The sequence below is a fragment of the Fringilla coelebs genome, assembly GCF_963513975.1.
Source record: "Fringilla coelebs genome assembly, chromosome: 2".
Lineage (NCBI taxonomy): Eukaryota > Metazoa > Chordata > Aves > Passeriformes > Fringillidae > Fringilla > Fringilla coelebs.
Genome location: NC_140029.1, coordinates 71,149,469 through 71,172,183, shown reverse-complemented (window position 1 = coordinate 71,172,183; position 22,715 = coordinate 71,149,469). Strand labels below are relative to the sequence as shown.

Here is a 22,715-nt window from a genome sequence, read left to right as displayed (position 1 = left end):
GTTGGGTTTTTTTTTTTTTTTCAACAAATAAATGCCAGCCCTTTTAAAATTTCTGGTTTGACTTGCATATTCTTCAGCCTCTTTAAATTTCATGGCTGAGAGCAATTGAAAGCAGATTGTTTATTCATGCTCTGACTGTACCAGGAAGGAAATAAGAACACTTCATATAATTACCACAAAGTGCATCAATTACAGTTTTAATAATATTTTGAATTTAGTTATCAAGCATGCTTGTAACATACTGCATTTTGCTGACTTCTTTTCTGAATATTTTTTCCACTTTATAATATGCAGCTATTGTGCTTCTTCCTTTACTCAAAGTTCTTATTCCACACTAAAAATAAGCATAAGCCAATGATTTGCCATAGATCTGTTTTCATCAATATGCAACTTCAACAGCAAGGGAAAAGACAGCATGCACTTCACAGCATGCTTGGAAGGTTTTTTTCAAGTAATGGGCCCAAAATAGAGGTCCTTTTGCATGGTACAATAACTTTTAAGCCATGCAGGCCTGTTAGCATTTGAAGGTGCATCTCTGTTTAATTTTTTTGGTCCTGTCTACACAGTCAGGATCCAGTCTCAGGTAAGAGATGAGCACCCCTCCACAGCGTCTGTGTGGTGACAGTAAGTAAGACAAGACTGCAATTTACATTAATAATGGAATTGGGACCTAGGCTATTTGAAATACTTCCACGGTGCAGCAGTGCTTGGAAGCATACCACCACCACCCCCAAAAAACTCCAGCAAAAAAATCCTAGTGGAAATCTCACATGTCTTGTAGTACTGAAGCTGGGACAGTAGTATGAAATTATTTTTGTTCTTAAATCTTCAGACTGCATTCTCTGGCCTATTTCTTTGTGCCTGGTGTGAGTGGGTGTTGAACAGATGAATTACCACTTGGCAAGTGAGGTATGGAAGTGGGGAACAGAGTGCTGGGCTTCTGCTTCCCATTCTTCTCCTTCTATCTCTTGCCAAAGGAATTAACAGCCTCTTAGCCTTTGTCAGTAACATCCGTGTCCTAGTTAGCCTGGGATTGTGTCACTGTGGACATTTGCAGACTGGCAGCAGTGCAGTGTGGGGAAGGTGTTCCTAGTGTGCAGCTCAGCTCGAGGGCTGCTGTGGGACGAGCACTGGCTTTTAATAAGCTTTGAGGCAGTCAGGCTTTAATACAGTTGGTGCGTAGCTTTCTGAGATCCAGACTCTTCCCTAGGATACCTGCTACCATGTTTGGGATTAGTGAAAACATTAAAGATGTTCTTTTAATGAGGAATGAGGAAAAGCCACTTCCAGAGTCTTTTTTTTTGTAGACAGGATCTTAGTCACTTTCTAGGCACCACAGAGTGAATCACTTAAATGTGTCCTTTAGACAGAATTAAATAAATGGAACTTTTACCTTGGCAATTTCTAGTTTTCTTCATTAGAACTCTAGAATCCAAGGATGTCTCCCTGTCAATACTTAAGGGTTATTTTAGAAATAACAGTAATGCTCTTCTGTCTTCCTATAAAACTTCCAAAGCGGTTGAAAGAGTGAACCTAAATCCTTGAAAATGAGAAAGTAATAATAGTGCACATTACTAGAAATGAGTTTGCAGCTTTAAAAACTAGGGTGATTTGCTTCTCTAAGTAGATCAACAAGGAATTGGTGTTATTTCCCAAAAGGTGTTATAATGACTTGCTGATAATTTGCTTTCAGAGGAGAAAAAACTCACAGCAATCCAAACCCAATCACTCTTCTGGTTGTCAGCTGTTACATTTCCCAAGATTTTTGTTTCCAAGGTGTTTTTCATTAGGTATGTACTTTTGTGAGATCACAAAAGAACAGTGTGTCTGGCAGAACTTAGTTTTCTTGCATGTGCTTCTAATCACATGCTTTCCTGTGAATTGTACTTTACTGTAGTTCTAAATATTCCGTAGTTGAAATAATGTTATCTAGTGTTTCTTAATTTTTCTGTTTACAGGGAGCATGACTACTCCCTTGCCTGCCTTTCTGTGCACTTTCTTAATGTATTAGATTACACTTTCAAACAGTAAGTAATGAAAATGTAGAAGCTATAAAGAGACTGCAAAATTTTAGTATTTGGTGTTCATGCCAGTGATGAAAAAAAGAGAGAGTAGCAACCCCAAAAAACCCTGAAAAAATAGCCTGTTAGGTGAAACTTTTGACTGAGTAATGTCTGTCAGTTTTGTACAAATGCATATTTAAAGGTAGAAATAGAGCATATTGTTGCAGCGCTACCAGCAAAGTAGTGAGAGATCTTTGAGTTCACCATAGAGAGGCCCATAGAGATAATATCAAGTCTTGTGCTTCATATTCATATATGCAAATAATTGAGAGGCCACTCTCTTTGAAAGGTCATAGCCATCAGGGGAAACTCCTGAGGGGAAGAAAGCAAATGTCACTCCTGTCTTCAAGGAGGGTCTGAAAAATTACATTCCCAGTCACGCTCGCCTTGATCATTGGAACGGTGATGGATCACATCCTCCTGGAAGCCATTTTCAAACATTTGGAGGATATCAAGGTGCTTGAGAGTAGTCAGCATGGATTTTTATGCAGGGGAGATAATGCCTGGCCAACCTGAAAGCCTTCAGTGGCAGAGCTCGATGGATGGGCTAACAGCAGTGGATGTTGCTTACTTCAGTAAGGCTTTCAGCTCTGCCTCCCATCCTCCCCTATAGACAAGCTAAGGAAGTACACCCCACAAGTACACAGTGAAGGGCATGGAAAATGGGATGAGTTGAAGGGCTCAAAGGATTGTGACCAGTGCCCCCAAGTTAAGCTGGACACCAGTCACTGGTAGAGTGTTCCAAGGGCTGATTCTGAGTTCAGTGCTGTTTAACATCATGATTGGTAACCTGAACAGTGAGATGGAGCGCACCCTCAACAAGCTGGCAGATGATTTCCAGTGGCACCTTCCAGCCTCGGCCATTCTGTGGATGAGTTGTATATTCACCATTCGATTTGTCTTGAAAAATTCAATTACTGCTCTTTCAAAGTCTAAAATCCAGCTCATGACAAATGAAGAGAAGAGATGCTGGGAAGGGTGGGCTATGTGGGAGCAGGTGTAAGATGAGTATGAACAATCGAATAGCTCCCAAGGAATAAAGAACAGTGTGAAGAAAACAGTGAAATACCCAATTTTTGAAGTGCAGCATGGCATTTTTGCAGTGTATCTTGCAAAATGACTGCAGAATGATGAGAGGTATGACGTGGTGCCATTTTCTTTTCCTGAGGAATAGGTGATGTATTCCCTAAAACCTTTCTGGAAGCTGTGTGATCAAAAAATGAAAGATATACTTCTACTGGATCATCAATTGTTTGGTATGAAACATTTGTGTAATGGCAGTATCTCTAGAAAGATATACCCAAGCCTTAAGCTATCAGGCCTATATTTTTTCCTTTTTCACTGAAGGTGCTCAGTACTAAGATCAAATGGAGAATATAAATGAAAAGAAGCTATTCAGTCTATTCTTCCAATTGTGTTTGGGCCTTCACTGGAAAACTTCCCAGTGATTTTGTAAATCAATCTTGAAAGGTCGTGAAAAGATTTTGTTTTGTTTTAATTCACAGGCTGTGTCCCTTTAAGCAAGTTTTGAATCTGAATGTAGTCTTTCACAGCCTTTTACAGGTTGATCATCTTTAGCTTTAGGACTTATAAGAAAATGCAAGGCCATTTAACGAGTTTTAAGTAAGGATTGTGAAAGAGTAGTGATGACTCCAAGCTATATGTAATACATGAGATGAACAGATAACACTTGAAAATTTTTATTCAAGCAAGCGGTGTTTAGCAAAAATGCTAAATCAGTCCTAAAAGTTATTTGATAATCTTTTATCACACAATGCTGTTAGATTCCAATTTATAAAAAGATGAAGTGCTGAATAGGAGAACATTTGATAGATATTTTTCTGATTGCAAGTAAAAAGCCTACTTATTTTCTTCATTTAAGTGCAAGTAGGGGTGCAAGGAAAGGTCAGAAATATCTATTCCAGGTACAGGTTTTTCAAATCTACCTCTCTTAGACTGCTGCTTTTATTCAAAGCCCCATTTGCTTGATTGTCAAGTCCAGCCCTATCTGTAATTTTTCGTAGCCTTTTATTGTCTTCTGCAGGTGTTCCCAAAAGGTCTGACTACATCATTGTGTCTGGGCTACTGACTTATGCTTTGTCTGGTGGAACCTTAATTTAGTTTTTCTTGTTAGCTCAGTATAAATAAATAATTATTTATTTATATTATTTACCATAATAAATTTATGTATATTTATATTATTTACCATAAATAATTTACAAAATAATTGTGGGGTAATAAAACCCATTTCTCACCACCTTCATGTTTAAAACTGGTAGTAATACTGACAACAATTTTTTTTTCTGTTGATGAATATATCTTGTTTTGAAACTAGAGTAAATGCAATCTTTGGCAAAGTTTAAAGGGAAGGTCAAGGTGGAGCAATATATGTATTATAAGAGGGGCTTTGCTAATTTACCAAGCCAATTATATGACCCACCTTAGACACAAGTACTCAGACACTGTTGTTGCCTAGTGCAGGTAAAGTCTCTGAATTTGGCATTCCAAAATCATTGGTGACTTCTACATGAAAGAAATACAAGGTGCAGAAAATAAATGGGAAAAGTAAGACTACTTATTGAACTGCCACCAGATATAGTAGGGACAGACAAGCGCAGCACAGATGAAGATTTGTAGTCATGAAATGGCATTACATGATTAGTGATTGTGATGAATATTGATGTTTTAGTGAGATATTTTTGCTTTATCTGCTGCAGAACTATCAGACACAAGAAGCAATGGAAGCAGACAGGTTTTTTTCCCTGACATTTTCACATCATTGTACATGGAATAATTTTAACCAGCAGTCTTGAACCAGTTAACAGGCAGTGAAAACTGTTGTAAAAGGGAAATTCCAAATTTGAATATTTTTCCTCATTCCTCTGGAGGCCTTCAGAACTAAATTGAATGTTTCAGAACTGATCTTTATAACCATTTGCATCTTTACCTTACAGGGTATGTAATTAATCCAGGCCTTTTCTGTGCCTTTGGGAAGTTTGTCCTTGTCTGGTGGAATATGCATTTAATTACAGCACCAGAAACACATGTGTCTTCATATTGCATATTGATTTCTAAGCTGGAAGCAGAGAGGTGCTTGAGACTTGTAGATATGCAAACTGATAGCATGGCTTCTACAGTCTCTAGAAAAAAATAGTTTAGAAAATGTGAGTTGTGTTGCATGTTTTACAATAAAAAGAAAATTATGTTGGTGTGTTGATACTGTGTGATTGCTTAAGGAGACACAGCTTACCTGAGCATGCTGGTTCTTAGTTTCCTCAAGTGACCTTTGTATCTGTTAGCAAATTTCAGGTACATTTGGTAAAAAGATGTGGCATCAAAACAGACAATTTCTTTCAAATGTCATGAAAAGCAAATATCATATAGAGGAGGGCATGTGTTCTGGGAGACGTGTATTGATGGTTGAACCAGGGACAAATGCTGAAATACTTCTTTTGTTTTTTTCAAGCTTAGAAATATTTTGACTTTTTAAAATTCCAGGTCATTTAAGTAAATTGATAACTGAAGCAGAATGGTGTAATACAAGTAATATATTGAGGAATAAAATTTGTAGATGATTATTTATATCTATCTGCATGCATATGACACATTGAGGGATGAAAATATGTCAGCTACTGGGCAGATTATGTTAGATTTCTTTCTTTTCTGTAGCTATAAATTTGTTCCTTATTACTAGCCTGTTTTTTTCATGTGCTGGCTTTCCAAGATGGCCAGATACCTGACTGTAGTGCTGGAAAGTGTAATGTAAGTAATCCTGTTTGAAGGCAGACTCAGTCATCTCAGTAGTTAGACTAAACTGGCTGCAGGAGCTCTCATTCATATATATATGTAAATACAAATAGAGGTAAGAGTTTTGCAGAGGAAAGGTGTTCTGGAGACTTCAGATCTAATTCATGCCATCGAAGTGATGAGCTGTACTAGCCAGCTGGGAAAAATACCAGCTTTACTTGTGGCTCTCACCTAAGAGAAGTATGGAGGGCTAGAAGCTTTATGATCACAAATGTACCTGTAAAGTAAGTTTAGTCAATAAAAACCCTTTAGTAGGACTTAGTAAAAACCCTAGGGTATGATTTTAGAGACACCTAAATACAGTTTGAATTTTAGTTTTGTTGAATTTTTTACTGCTAAGTACCTTGTTAAGGTTGTGGAAAAGTTATTACACCATGAAATGCTGTGAAAGTTAGGAATATGGATTGTTTAAAATATAGGAAATAGCCATAATAAGTGTTTTCACTGCAGTCTGCTGTACAAAGAAAATGCTATATTCTGTATGAATGATCTATATTCATGAAGTAGAGGAAAAGATGATAACAGTCCTTTGAGTAACTCCAATCTGAGGAGTTTTAAAGTAATGTTATGAATAAGACACACTTATCCCACGTAAGAGCTTATTCTTTATCAACTCCCATCTTACTCTGTCTTACTGTGACGATGAGTGACACAAAAGGGATACTTGGGATGTAGTTTGAAATACTGTATTTGTTCTGTGCACAAAAGTGCTCTAACACAAGCAAAGCCCATGCAACCACTGGAAAGTGCATAGTAGTAAATTACATAGGCTTTTCACCTTTGGTTTTTTTTTCCTAATCCAGATCAGGGAGTTGTTTATAGTCCATAGAAATAGGGTGATATGGAAGTATTGAAATTATTACTTAAATTAAAAACAATGACTAAGTAGGGCTTTTAAAGAAAATGGCAAGGGTTAACACACCTGCATGTAAACCAGAGAGTGAACAAAACAATTCTCTGCCTTTGTGTGAAAGTTTTGGGATGTGTGAGATTGCAGTACTACTGAATGCCTGTCACCCCATGGAAACTGCCCTCACGAAATTACTGAGCAAAAATGATACTGGGTTTTTATTACCCATTTCAAATCCTTACTTGTGAGGCAGAACTTTGAATCTAAAAGGGAGATGGAGTTATATATAGAAAAACATAGTACCTAAAAACTAGTTTCAGAGCATGCTCTTCTCTTGCATTTGATCCTGTTCTGATGTGTCCACAGCATCCATAGGTTAGAATACCTATGGACAGAGTAATTGCTGCTCTAGCAAAACCCACAGGAGATCCATTTCTTCATGTTCATTTTAATGTATTAAGTTTGTTATTACACTTTTGAATGATGTGTTAATGATATTTGACATGGTAGATTTTCCTGCTCTAATAATATTTTTGCCTATGATATCTACCTTTCCTTGCTTTGAGGCTTAGTACAGAAAGTCGTGCCCTGCTGCTTGTGCTGACATTTCTAAGGAGTGAAAGACTTGGCCTGAAAAGAGTAATTAATTTTTTTATTCAGCTTGAATTCAGTTCCAGTGAAAGTGAGAAAAGTCTGTGTATTAGGCAGTGTGCAAGCTTTTAATAAGTTACAGTGCCCCAAGTTGGCAGTAATTGAGTGACAGCAGTGAAAGAAAATTTTTGGAGTGTGTTCAGAGCCTAAAAACATAGTAGTGAGACTAACAGCTTTCATCAGGCTGAAACAGAGATAAAATATGGTTGATGGTAACTAGCAGAAGGCCCTCTTGGCGTAGATACAACATCCCTCTATTTTCTATCCTATCCAAATACTTCCTGTACTTTTAAAATTTTTGGACATGTGTGCTTTGATAATTTAGGGATTTGTTTTTGTTTGGCTGTTACTGGTAATTTTAGTGGCTCTTAGTTTTAAAGAGAATTTTATTTAGATGCTCAATTTATTTATTTTAAAGAACTCTGGGATGTTCTTTATAAAAAGATAATGAACAGGAAGTATTGCATTAAAACAGTCTTTCTTAATTTTGCAGTGCTTTTTAAAATTTATGTGTTCTGTAATCAGAAAGAATATCTTAATGCTTAGATTTAATACATGTTATGGAGCTGTTGTTTTCATCAGTGTTTGTAGTAGTCTTTTGATTATAATGTGTTTTAAAGCCCCAATCAGTTGCAAAAGAAAATGAACATCTTTGAATTCAAGGAAAGCAATTAACTTCAGAAAAGTGCTGATACTGTCATTTGAATGAGGTTATATTGTCACTGCTGTTGTGCTAGAGTACCATTTAGTGTTGAAGAAGTCAGTTTTGTTAAAGTGGAAAGAAAATGGAATTATTCTGGAAGGAAAATGAAATTATTTTCTCTAACTTTAAACTGATCCAAAAGGACAGTTGCAGTCCCTAAGAATGCAATAAGGGATCATGCCACCTTGATAATAAGAAAATATTTTGATGTTATGACTGCTTGAAGATCAACAAGGTTGTTAGAGATGTGCCAGAAGAAGCATAAACATTGATTCTTGTGGGTCATAGACCTTGAGATGGGGTGTGAATTTTGCAAGCCAGGCTGAAGGGTAGTAGGTTTTGCTGCACAGCTTTTCTTGTCAGAGGACCTGACTGGGAAGTGATAAACCACATCAGTATATTACAATTTCTACCACTGTGCCACAAAAGTGCTCTTCTGAGCAGGCTGCAACTTGCTAAGCCCTTGCAGTTGTCTTTCAAAACCCTTTTGATTTTTTTTCTTCTCAGCAAGACATTTTTAACTTACTTGTGTTTCATGCTTCACAGGCACTTGCTCACATATAGCTGAAGAAGTTCATTTATGGTTTTGTATGATTCTGGGTTGTGTTTTTAAATATATATTGTTTAATATAGATTATGATTGCTATATTGTTTAGTATGATACTTTGAAGTCTAAAATATAAAGAAGTAATTCACTATAAATCATAATAGAATCATTGTTGATGTCACAGTTGCAAAATAATTTAGGATAAAGGCCCTTTGTCTAGTATTGTTCTTTTAAAGTTAACCTGCTCTTTTTATTAAAATGGAAAACTACTATTACATTCTTATAAATTATCATGGCTCATCACAGGTGGAAATGGAGGGCATGGCCAGTTCTGTAAACTGGTGCCACAGCCAGTAAAGATGCACAAATACCAGGAGTTAACAAATATCACTGGTGTGACTCACCCCATCATTGTGAATCCTCTAGAGAGTAGTGTTTTAGGAGCCCAGCTCGTAAGTATTGGATTATCCAAATGAAAATTGGTTAGGATTATACTAAAACCTTATTAAAAGGTGTATTAAAAAGGATGTGTAAAGAGTATGAGTCTGTTCATTAGTATACCTAGAAATGTTGCAAACAGTTAATAATGTGGGTGGGGAGGAGGTAGCATTGACATTATAATACCATAATAGGTAATTCAAAGGAGTTTAGATTACTCACTGATACCTGTGTTTAAAATCAGTCTTTGAAAACTGGTGATTTCAGAAACAGACTAGTAGCAAAACCTATGTGGAATAATAGTTCCTGCAGACTGGTTTGATGCTTAAGGTACTAAGTATCAAAAATTGCAATGGCTAAGCTGTCTGAAAATGCCCCGTTCTTTCCTCACTGCTTTGGTGAGTAAAGCTTAGTGAAAGGAGTCCCTAACACCAAAATACTTTTCCAGGAGCATGGGACAATGTCCTAAGATTTCCAGATACCTTGTATACAGATATGGAATAAATAATCATCTCCTGCTCCTATCAATAACTTCCTCTGAGCAGCAGGAATGATGTTTTTTTCTTTTTTGTCGCATCTCATCATGACATAGACTGGTATACTTTTAATTTTATTTGCATTTTTGCCTTCATGACAGCAATTCACGTAAGTTCTGAAGTCTAGTTTCCCCTCTGTGAAAGACCACAAACATTTTCAGTATATGTTAAGAAGCAATGTGTGACTGCAATGTTTGTTCATAGTAGTAGTCCTGCCAAAAAGACATGAAGAAAATGCATGGCTGGTAACCTTAACATGCATCAATAGCCTTATGCAGTGAGGCAGGATACCATACTGGGATCATACAGAGTGGAAGATGCTGTGCAAGGCATGTAAAACAATCTCTCCACTGGATTTAGCATTAGTGAAGCCTCAGCAGGAGCAGTGTCATTTGGAGCACTGGAGTTCAAAGAAATGCGTGGCCCAAAGCAGAACAGCTAGAGGAAATCAGGGAAATCAGCAAGAATGAGCATAGATCCAGAAACAAAAGATAGCCTACTAGGAAACACAGAGCATGAGAGAGCTTTAGGGTCTTTGAAGAGAGATGTTTGTCCCAGGAAGTGTTGGAAGTTCTTGCAGTGAAGGAGTGGTTGTCTGTCTGTGCCTTCTGCTGACAAAGAAGAGAAGAGGCAAGGGGACTAACCTTGTCTGTTGTGTTAGAAGGAAAGGAAGAACACTGCAATGGAGAAGAGTGAAAGAGAGAAGATTGCATGGGAATTGTGCAGCCTTCATCACCAGAGACTTCAGGATCAGAGTGAACATGAGCAGTGTTGTGTGAGATCAGGCAGATGGGTAAAGGTGACTGTCTCAAGTTCTTCACAGATCTATGAACCTCTTTGGGTTTTTACCTCCCTTGGTTAAAATTAGCCTGCTTTTTTGAATTTCTATTTGCACTTCCCAAATAATTGTTAAATTACAAGTACCTAAAGATATATCAGTGGGGATTTTTATTGTCTTTTCAGCAGTAATAGTGATCAAATACACAAGATGAGAATTTGTCCAGGAATCATAAGGAGGAGTCCTACAATGCCAAATATAGGCCAAGATAAGATTTAGTGCCTTGCCATCGTCACAAGGTCATTCTTTCATGAGAATGAATTCTTCCCCTGCTGCTGAGGTGGATTTGGGAGGAGAAGGGGGATTTTTCTTGTATTTAGTTATATGGGATTACCAGACACTTTTGATGGTCTCTGAAGTATTCAGCTGTACATCACTGCATGGCTCTTTGCATTTGGTTTAGGATCATAACAGGTTTCTCATTTGCATTTGTCTGGCATGCACAGATTAATTTACTGAATGGCAAAAGTAATTATGCCTTTATTAGTACAAAAATTAGGGACTTCAGTTGGTAATTTGTAGTTATTAAAAAAATATAGCTGCTTTAAAGTAGCATATTTTCAGAATACAGTATAAGAATTGGGAAAAGATTTTTCTTCACTTGCTCAGCCCAAGTGATTTGAATAAGCAGTTTCAACTTCAATTTTCTCTGGATAATTAGAATTACACTGAAAATTAACAAATTAAACTAATGCTTATCCAAATTTCTCCCTTCTGTTTCTAGTGACTGCTTATTTTTCTTTGCAAATAAAATTTCTAATGTGTGATGAGTTACCCAAAGAGACAAATCTGGGGACTTGTTCAGGTTTTTTTTTCCTCCAGATAGTGGACTCAGTTGAAAGATGCATAACAGTAATTCCTGACATATGTATTCACTTTTGTTAGTGCACTTCAGTGTTTTTCAGGAATTATTCAAAATGCCTACTATTTAGGTATATCAATACTATCCCTATACTGATTTCTAGTAGATATCCCCCTATTAAATTTAGGCTGAGTGGTCTTGTTTGGAAAATTTTTGAACAAAAAATGTTGTTTCAGTCTCTACATACAATGATTTTAGAAATAGAAGCCTCCAGAATAAGACATCTAATTTATATTTTTTTTTAACTGTGATGTATTTTTACAGTGATCTGACTACATAAATATTTTTGTCAGTAGGAAAAATCCTGTGTTCCAAACAGAGCTGTTTCAGTGAAGGACTTGTGACTTTAGAAAAAGGTGAACTGAATATTCCCAACGAACTGAGGGTTCTTTTTTATTTTGCGGCTTTAGAATACTCCTACACAGATTTCTAAATTGTCTCTATTGTTAATTATGTTCTATAACTTCTGAAATTTGAGTATGAATCAAGCTGTTGATACTTACTTTGCTGACTAGTACTGTCTTACTGTGCTTTCTCATCTCTACCTGCCTTGACCTTAGGGTAGGAGATCTTTGTGCAGGAATTGTCTCAGTGCTGTGCTGGTTAGTCATATGGCATAATACAGTCTTTGTGTGAATAGGACTTCTTGTCCTTACCAAAATCCAAACTGCAAAATATTTTAAGGTGAAAATATCATGAGGATGTTAAAAGAATTTCTGTAGAATATTATCAACCTGTGAACTTGCAGGGGGGAAATGGTACTTTATGTATTATATATCTGAAAAATTGTAGTGCCTCTGTAATGTATTGTTAACTCTAATGAAAACATGATAATTAGACATGTAGCTTAACACCCCATATATTTTGAAGCTGGTTTTGTAATAGGTGTGGATTTGGTCTTTGAGTCACAGTATAGCAATAGAAAGATTTCTTTGTTGAAATAATGTGTTTTCATACCTAGCAGATTGAATTGCCATAAAGTTCAGCACTAACTATGAATTTAAAGATGTATGCTGTTTGTTTATTTCTAGGACTTTTGTAGAGGTAATCTAAACGGAATGCTTTGAGAGCTGTGTGCCCACATTCTGCATTTTTTAATGTTGAAGCAGTACTTATCTGGAGTGTATGCCTTTATTTAAAAAATAGCAAAAGGGGGTGGTGGTGGTGTGGGGAACAATTTCTTCTGGAAATCTTAGAGCTAATACAGCACAAGCTGGATCTGTTGTTCTTGCTGTTGGAAAGACAATGAAGTATATCTCACCTTTTTTGACCACATTTTTGATAAGATCTTTTATCCTTAACCAGTTCTCAGAAATGCAATGCCTCAGATTCTTTTTGCATATTTTGTCCAAGGATCGAAGAGTTTCAGAAATCCATTTTGCAGCCTTTCATAAACAACAATAATTTAATTTCTCAATGAAAATTTTTGCTCAAGAACTAAATTTTTTCTACCCTGTTTTTACATGATAGCAATTACTTCTAGGTTAATATCATATTGTGGTCTTCTGCTTCTTTGCATGTGTGTTTACATTAAAGCCTGATAGGTTCAGGAAGGCTTGAGAATATCCTAGAATATGTTTAGAAAATCACACAAAGGTACTTGGATTTATTATGTTAACTTTTAGGTGGTCTGAGCTGTTTTGCTCAGGTATTCTTCAGATCAATTTAAACTGGAAAAGCAAAGCAAGAACTGTAACTCAGCCTTATTACAATATTACAGGTCACAACCAAATAGGAATACCTGTTTTGTCCAGGATTTACAGAATAAATGGGTATCTCAATCACTCCATTTGGGAACAAGTCTGGCACACATTATCAGCTTTAGTTGTGAGGTTCTTTCCTTTTTTTTCCTCCAAATAAGCACTGTAGGTTTCATTATATAAACTGTGTTAGGAGCTGAGGAATCCTGTGACTACAGATACTGAGAATGGATTATGAAAAACAGGACAGCAGAAAATAGAGGATTATAAAGTAAGTTAACATGTTTCTAACCAGCCAAACTCTAGCTCAGTTCTTTAACTTGCCTCCATAGTAAAAGAAGCAAAGGAAAGACAGAAGAATAGCATAAAGGCAGTGCTTTCCAGTTTTGCAGCTGTGTGAATTGGTAAACACTTGTAAATAGGAAGAATTTGGATGAGTGTTCTCTCCAATATCAAGTGATACGGTGTTCTCTCCAATATCAAGTGATATGTTTCATCTGTATCTCACTTGTGTATTTTTATGTTCAATGTGTCTGCAAATGGGCCTGATAACCCTGGGCAAAGCTTGCTGTAGAGCTGGCTTCCCATCCCTGTGGTTGGGGTGGTGGGCAGCAGTGGGACTGCCTCCCACTTCAAGGATCTAGGGCAATTTGGGTAGAAATGCCAGCGGCTGGGTGGCTGCCAGCTGGTGCGTGTTGAGGACAGACACCAGGGTGTCAGTAGGGAGCGTGCTGCTGGAGCACAGCAATGCCCGGAAGAAACGCCAGGAAGATGCAGTCAGGGAGAGCCTGTGTCTGGGTCCTTGCACAGCGTCACTGCGACAGAGAAACTTGTCATTTTTATCACAACAAAGTTGGTTTAAAACTGACAAAACAAAGCTTAATTAACTTTTCAGAGACTAATGTTTAGGTTTATCGTGGTATATGTATTGTATATTTATTTTTTTTTCCACAGAAACCTGCTAATATTTTAGTTATGGGTGAAGGTCCTGAGCGAGGAAGAGTAAAAATTGGTATGTTTATATCTTTGATAAGTCCCAGTGTAGCATTTAAGTTAGAATGTTCTGAAGGTGCAGTTGTACCACCTAAAGTAGTCACTGTAATACCAGTATGTGCCTGGGCACATTGTCTAAATGCTGTTTTCTGAGTGACTGGCTTCATCATATTAGCCCCATGTACCAGTTCTGACAATGAAATGCTGTAGCCTCATCAATAAAAAGTGGAAAATGTCATTATATTTTGCTTAAGTGGGTGTTTGTGTGGGGTGGGGCATTTTGATGTGGGGTTAAAGATGACAGCTAGCTAGGAGGAAAGGAGGAGAAAGAAATGGAATTTTAAAATTTCCTCCATTTACCTCTAATGCCATGACATCTTGCTGCTGTTAATAAAAATCTAAATAGGGAACTACTCATTGCTACAAACCTTAAATCTTATCATGGAATCCGAGATGGCATTCAGCCTACAAAATATTTTTGAAGAAGTAGGCAGGTCTCTTGGACATGAACACGAGGGATCTTAAAAGTGCAGAAACCACAGAAATCCATCCAAAATATTTAGTAAGAGCTAATAGCTAATGCTAAATGCCCAGCCTGGGGTGTACCAGGTTAGAAAGGACCCAACACTTCCACACTATTGTAACATTTTCTGGTGGGAGTTACTATTTGCAGTGAGAGAATGATTTGTAGAAGTTCAATTGTTTTAAATTAAATACATAAATAAAAATTAACAGTAGTCTAAAAATAATAAACTGTACCAGGCTGTGCATTATCATGGCAGTGCTACTAATGCGCAGCCTGCTTACACTTGTTACAGTAATACAGCCCTATTTGGAGGGGTTTTTTAAAGCTAGTTCATCTTTTTCACTTCCCTCTGGCTTTCTTTTCTGAGATTACTCTTCTGCATTGTTGCTCTAATCTCTTACTGTTTTGTTGATCTGAACTATATCGTTAGTCACTAGTAGAATGATTCAGGGTAGGATTTTCTGGGAGCGTTCGGTGCTGCTCTAGGCCTTCCCTTGTCCTTTGGAATCCAGGGAGTGATGGGCCAGGGTTGAATGCTTCTGCAGATCCTACTCTGAAAGTTTTTAATGCCTTTCTGAGCTTTTAAGGTTGGCAGTAGGGATTGAGGTCTGCATAGAAAACAGGTACAGCACGGACAACAGAAGGGAAAATTTCTTCATATTACCTTACTCTTCATGGAGGGTTTCTTCCAAAACAGAGCACGTAGGTCATCCTCTGGACTCACTTTCGACCGTGGTGGTAATATTTGCTGTACACAACTACTTGCTAGTAATTGCACATAGACAGACCACCCATTTATTTCTTAATTTATAGTTTTGAATTAATTTGAGAATAACTTAGTAAACAACTAAATTAAGTCAGACTCTGTTAATGGACAGGTGAAAGATTCTGTATTGGGCCACCAGTCCTCTGAGCCATCCATTCCCAGCAGGGAAAGAGGGAGGGGAACTTTGGATTTTGAAGTGTGTTATCAAAATGTAGATTTTTTTTTCTTATTTTCTGAAGATTGCCACAGCAGTGAAAGAATGCAGAAGTTATACACATACCAAGGGCTTCCACTTTTCCAGTGTAACTAATTTTTCTAAAAAATACATAACTGGTATTTAACTTAAAATAATTTTTATAAGCTTTTTTTGTCACTTTGGGTCATAAATTCATTTTCCACCAACAATTTTCCTTATTATTCATAGTTATTAGTGACTTGACCAATTTTGAGTAATTGATATTTTAATGTAGAAAACTGTGACATGTTTCTCTTTTTAAATGCATTAAAGCAATCATAAATAGGAATGCATATGAAAAAATAATTAAGGATTGTGTAGTCAAGTTAGAGACCCATATTTACACTGCAGTATTCCCTCACTGAGCTACAGCATGTAGGTCCTTTTCCCTCAGGGTAGCTGCTCATCTCATTTCATTCAAGTCTTTCTCAGCATATGAATATCCCTTCATGAGAGGGTCACTGTCTTGGAATTTGGGGATTGGTGGGTCAGGAAAGCAATTTCATGGGAGAAACTGCATATTTTAGTCTCTGCCCATTTTGTTCTGTATTACTTATATTTAGTTGTTCAGACAACTTTCTAGGCAGTTGTACACTACAAATTCTAAAAAGCAGTATTTAATGATATAATGCCCACAACCAAAATTTTAAAATTATAGCCCGAATGGTATTCAGCACTGATCTGTTGATATTGGAAGTGTATCTTGATAGAAAATCAGCCGGGAGGCAGATGCAGTAGGCTTAGGTGCTGGTTTTGTGTGAAGGAAATCTTGCCACAGCTAACTTCATGAAGAGGGAGATTTTGTCATGTACACGTATGTATTATAAATCATTCTAACCTTTGCAGAATCTGCATTTTGCTTGCTTTAAAAATTGCTGCTTTGTGAAAAAACATCCTGTAATAATGGGAGTATTTTACCAGAGAACATCAGGTAAAATGAGTCAGGATTTACCAGTGTCCTGAGGAGCTGATGCACTTCTTCAGAACAATGGTTAATTCATTGTTGTAAATGACTCATGTTAGTAATGATTTATAATGATATACTTCATAGGTGATGCCATCCAGTAACTTCTTCAGAAAGAAAATCTGCTCAGAGAGTTCATATTTGCTACAGTCTGCCTTTGCATTTTATTTAGGAGTGATGATAGTGCTAACAAGTAAACTCAGTTTGTTCAAAAAAAAAAAAAAAGATAGTTTCCCTCAAATTTTAAAGCATCTCTCTTTGAATTTTGCAGCTGACATGGGCTTTGCCCGATTATTTAATTCACCTCTGAAGCCTTTAGCAGACTTGGATCCAGTAGTTGTAACCTTCTGGTATCGAGCTCCAGAGTTGCTTCTTGGAGCAAGGCATTATACCAAAGCTATTGGTAAGTAAATTGGACAAAAATGTACTCTTTGGTTCTTTATGTAAACTGTACCCAAATATTAAAGCTTTGATAAATTGTTCAAAGGACAGCAGCTGAGTTTAAGGTACGTTCCTTGTTTCTTGAAGAAACATTAATCTTTGACAAATGGATTCGTTTACTGGGGTCTCAGGCTATATATAAAAATAAAATATATCGCTGGGTTTTATCTCCAAATTCCCTGCAATGCAATCTAAGTTTGTGGCTTTCACACAGGACTTTCATAAATGCTTTTAGAGGCTATAAAAATATGGAAGTATCTTTGAACTGCTAGTAGAATTCATATTAGGATGACTGTGAGGCACAGTGCATTAAATTTATTGCAGAGGTTATTACCTTGTATAATAAAGATATGAAATTAAGAATGTATGGAATGGGGACTATAGTGGCTGCACTGAAGCTAAAATAAAAAATTAAGCTGCATTTTAGCCTCTCTGTGTCTTTTTCAAAGACAGATGACAGATGGCCAGAGCTTTTGTGGGCTGTATAACAGGAGAACAGCCCAGCCGCAAACTGGAGGGAGATTAGATTCACTTTTACTGCATTGATCAGCTTGCTATGGAAGGGAGGGAGACTGTAGGGAAAAGCATTGGGGAGGTTTTCTCTTGCTGCCTGGTTTAAAAGATGTGTTAAAGGCTGGCAACCAATTCTGGGAGCAAATAACTTCCCTAGCAGCTATTCCACTTTGCACAGACATGGAGATTGTACGTCAGCCTACTGTGTTGTTTCTGTAACATGAAAGTCTTCCTGAGAACTCAATCTTTTTTTCTTGTTTCATTTTTTTTTAAAGGTCCTGTCTGTGTTTTTCTGTCAGCAATTCTAATGTTTATGCCTTAAATGTACTCTTGTTTACTTTTCTGGTAATACTGTGTTTCTTTTATAGACCAGATACATTTTTATATGTTTTTTCAAACTGCTTAATTTGTTGTATTTGTATGTTCCCTCACTTTACTGCTGTTTCTTCTGAGGGCAGCGTGTGAAACTGCATGGGCAGTCATAGCCTTTAGTGCATAGTTTTTTCAGTGTAGATAAAAAATTACTGTGTAAAAACACTGAATAATGGAGTTATGCTGTTTGCATTATTTGCTTTTGTCCTTGTTTATGACCTTGTTCATTCAAGGCTCAGTGTAGCACTACTTTGAGTTAAAAGTTGTGTTTGTATATACTAGAAAAGAATTGAGAAAACAACTGGGAAGATTCAGGAGATCTGATTATTAGATAGGAAAGCGACAGTGAAAAGAGAAAGGTGGGGTTTGGGGTTTTTTTAATGAATGTTTGTGGAAAAATTGTGAGGTGTGTGGGCTTGTAGCAGTTTGCATGTTACTCGCTTTCAAGGTGTTATTTGGTTTATACCAACACCGCTCCTTTTCAGCTTGCATTTTTGGGGTCGTTTACCACTTAAACTTGGCTAATCAGCGATTGCACATTTCTTGGTCAGGACAATGTGGCACTGAAAGGGCAAGATGCCGGTTGGCTTTTCTTTCTTTGTGTTTTGTGTGTTGACCATTACCCCAATAGTTTCCTTCATTTTTTTTCTTAACCAGAATAATTGTTTACAATGTTAAACAGTAACTACACTTCAAAAACCCCACAAAAACTCGTATGCTATTCTCTCAGCTCCTGTGTATTTTCTGAATTGGGTACCTCCATTCAAAGCTAAAAGAAAAAGTTGAGAAAGTATTGCACTTCTCCAATAGAAACTTGACCTTATCTCTGATAAGCTAAACACTAACATTCTACCTCATCCAGATGGTTTTGGAAAGATTCATTTGTTGTTCTTTTTATTTCTGTTCTCCTTTTTTAAAGATATTTGGGCCATAGGGTGTATATTTGCAGAGCTGCTAACATCAGAGCCAATATTCCATTGTCGACAAGAAGATATCAAAACTAGTAATCCTTATCACCATGACCAGCTGGACAGAATATTCAATGTAATGGGATTTCCTGCAGGTACATACTGTATTTTTTATCACTGCTCTTCAAAGAAAGATATCCATATTGCTTTCTTTGCATATGAAGGTGGCAGCTGATCAAAGCAGCAAAGCTGTTCAAACACAATCTTTACTTCATGAGTTATAAATCTAGAATCCAATGGTCAAATTAGATATTTTCTCTTTTATTGATGATAGGGTTATCTTTGTGTATACATGTACCAATGCTTTATTATTTTAAAAGATTGTATTTAATGCTGGGTGATTAAATATGAGAAGGAATATTTCTACATTGCTTCTGTACTGATTATTGATTTGCAAGGTGACTGATGATTTATGAAACCACGCAAAAAATATATATGTATTTGGTGAATATTATGCATTTGTTTAGCTCATACCAAATTAAACATTGCGTTTGGAAGTAATGGAGGGTATTGATTTTATTTTTTTTTTATTTTTCCACCTGGTGGAAAGCTAGTGGTATAGAAAAAATTTCTTTATTCCAAACAGGAAGAAAGAACTGGTTGTATGAACCAAAACAAATTACAGTGAGGATATCACTTGTTGTGTTTTCCCCTCAGTGTTGGTCATACTTTGTTTATATGCAGGCTGCCTTGCTTCTTCAGTTAATACTTTGTCTTCTAGTGTTCACATGATTGCAGGAGTCAGAGTAACAGGGGCCTTATTTTTGCTTTTTATCTTTCTCCTCACTGCTCATGTTCCCTGCTCCACTATTAATTATTCGTTTTTTTTTTCCTGAACTTGCCTCTTCTTTTCACATGACTTTTGTGGTCTATATGTTTGTGGTGGTTCTAGAATTTTGTTATTAAACACGTTCTTAGTTTTGCTTTTGTGGTTTTTTTGTGTGTATGTGCTTCATTGCTTCTGTACTTCTGTATGAGATTCACGGAAATGTTGCCTTTGCATATTATCTCCTTAGTTTCTTCAAGCAATACTGTCCCCTTCTGCTTTTGAACGAGAATTTTACCCTTTTATACTTTTCTTAGTTCATTTGGGTTTTGCATTGGTCCTGTATAGCTTATATAAGTAGATCATACTCTCATTTTGGTTTTTGGATTGGGGTAATGAATCCTTTCTAATGGTCTGTGTTTGACTTTTGGAGTTATTTGGTTTTTATAATGAAATACTTTTCATTCAATTGCAGCAATTTTTTGCGTTTTAATTGACACTTGCCGCATCTGAAATAGTTTCTCATGTCTATGGGATAGGAAAGAGGAAAATATTTTGTTAACAATTAAATAATTATATCTTTCTTATTTATTTATTTATTTATTTAATGTTTTTAAACTCTGTGTTCTGCGGTATAGTAAAGATTTGAATTGAACCAAATTTAGTTGCCCACAGAGCCTTTTCAAGAGTTGGAGCTTAAGACATTTGAGGCTAGGTGCTGGTCGTGAGTTTTTTGTTTTATTTTAAAATCCATATTGGCCTTGGTCTACATTGAGGTGAATTATTCTTCATTTTGAGTGTCCAGACTTTACTTTTTCTTAACTTTTTGTTTAATAACGGTATATCTTACTTCGTAGAAGTACCTCTGGGCAGTTTCCTGTAACTAAAGGTGCTGTCAGAACCGACAATCCCTTAGAAGGAGACAGGGTTTGCTGGAGTCCTGTGTACTCCTGTCCTGAGATCACAGCTGTGTCTAAATAAATTAAATTAACAGTCGTGAAGGGTTCAAGCACAAGGCCTGATGTGTTTTTCCTTCAGCATTGTTTTGTGGCCACTGTAGCTGGCATCTTTTTTTCAAGTTCTTGAGTTAATCAGTGCGCAGCTGGAACCTCTTAGGTGTTGGTATGATTTATTGTGAAGAGATGATAAAGGAGTAGGAGCTAGGGAGTACAAAGACATAAGTAACTACAAGATTAGATAAGTAGAATTAAAAAAAAAAACAAATATCAAGGCTGTGGAGATAGTTGGAAGTGCTTTGTTTTCCTCAGAGAGAAGGGGAAAAAATAACTAATACTGCTTTGCAGATAAAGATTGGGAAGATATAAAAAAGATGCCAGAACATTCAACTTTAATGAAAGATTTCCGGAGAAACACGTAAGTCTGGGTTAAACTTTCCTAATAAATCATATTTTATATCTCTTTCCTACACTAAATTTCTTGAAGTTGGAGTTGTTTTCTATGTAGATGCCAAACAAGGTTTGTGAAATTATGACTTAGATTGTGAAAAATGAAAAATAAGGTTGTTTCATAATGATGAACTTGGCCTGTTGAGGTGGTGTGGATCAGAAGAGTAGCCAGAAGCTGTAAAGGGTAAAGTGGCAGCTGTCAAACAGGTGATGCCAGTAAGACCCCATGCAGCTCTGAAGTTTGCAAAGCACAGTGTGTCAAAGCACAGCTGTTCCCAAATCTGTGGTACTGGCAGTGATTTTCTGTAATAGCTGCTTAAAAGGGGTCTGATAACCTTATAGCATTTCCAGCAAACAGTGGATATAATTGTCAGGTTTGGTGTCTAGGGTAGCTTGCAGTGACTGAAGAAGAAAATGCCCTTCAGCTTTGCTGTCACACTGCCACAGGCTAATACCTGCACTTCAAATGCCACCCCATTGCCTGATTTCTCTGCTGAGGCATTTGGGGCTGTGTAGTTACATGTATTTCTTGCATCTGCCATGTTATTGCAACCATTTAGAAACCTTTTTTTTTTAGCTTCTCTTCAAAAAAAAGTAAATAACATGAATGTTCTTGTTGCAACCTGTAGGTTGCTGGAGAGCATTGAGATGAGCTTATTATGTATCTTCACTGTCATGAGAAATACACAGAATCAAACAGTATAGTAGTAATATTTCTACCATGCAGTTTAAATGCAGTTGATAGTTTGCTGTCTGCACACTCTGGGTTAAAAGTGTGCTTTTTGTGTGGGTATGATGTGCTTTTGTAAGGATGTGAGGGAAACATGCCTTTCTGCAGTTGTCATTTTTAAGCAATCGCTGGTGTTCATAGTTGTGGTTTTTCCCTGCTTTTTGGATTTGCAGGGAGACTAAACTGTTCTTATTAATATGTTTTGTGGATACCAAGAAAACTTGGCAGTATCAATGATTTGCTTACTAGAAATACCACTTCCATTTCCTTTTCTAGGTATACCAACTGCAGCCTTATCAAATATATGGAAAAACATAAAGTTAAACCAGATAGTAAGGCATTCCACTTGGTAAGTTCCTGCAGACATGAAAAATCCCTTGTATATGTTACAGTTGTTTCAAATAAGAGTTGAGCTAGTGTTAAGTCCACTGTAACTAACTTTATTTATGAAGTTAGGAATAACTGATACTCTGCAATCTGAAAATTGCAAAATCGCTTTTTCTTCTCTCATTGATAAAATGATTCTGTGTGTCAGTCACTGGATTAGGTTCAGTATCAAGTAATTTTGAAGTTTTTGTTCTTTAAGTCGTGTTATAGGTGTGTTAGCCTGTAGTTATATTTGCAGTGTTGCTGCAATCCTTAGTCATTTTACTGCTTTTCATGCTTTCAATAGCTTACTTTTACTTTAAAAAATTCCTATATGCCTGATTTTTTTTGATCATCATGTGATTACTTTGGTCCATATAAACTGTAGTGATTGTCCCATTAATTGATGATGTATGAAGTTTACTGCATTTTTGTTGTGTCATTTAGTCAGGTGATCTTTATATCAAGCAGTTTTTAAAACAGAAAATATTCTTTATATCAAGCAGTTTTTAAAATAGAAAATATTTGTAATAATATGTAGAATATTCACTTCTGTGTGGCATCGGTGTGAGGGTGCAGAACCAAAGTTTTGATCCCCTGGGTGGATAATGGTTGCACAATCATTTTGATTTCTTTTTGTATGGCTGATAATGATCAAGACTTGTCATCATGTA

General features: G+C 36.6%; 1 protein-coding gene across 3 annotated transcripts in view; it reads left to right on the top strand.

Annotated features, from left to right (window-relative positions):
* CDK8 (cyclin dependent kinase 8) overlaps positions 1-22,715 on the top strand; it is a 67,498-nt gene that overhangs the window by 36,543 nt on the left and 8,240 nt on the right. For 2 of the 3 annotated variants that reach the window (XM_084226035.1, XM_084226034.1), the window contains exons 5-9: positions 13,950-14,007; positions 16,751-16,882; positions 18,725-18,868; positions 20,844-20,913; positions 21,952-22,024. In XM_084226035.1, the coding sequence (XP_084082161.1) occupies positions 13,950-14,007; positions 16,751-16,882; positions 18,725-18,868; positions 20,844-20,913; positions 21,952-22,024 (477 nt within the window). The remainder of the gene's footprint in view (positions 1-13,949; positions 14,008-16,750; positions 16,883-18,724; positions 18,869-20,843; positions 20,914-21,951; positions 22,025-22,715) is intronic. The other variant, XM_084226036.1, reaches the window with a different exon arrangement.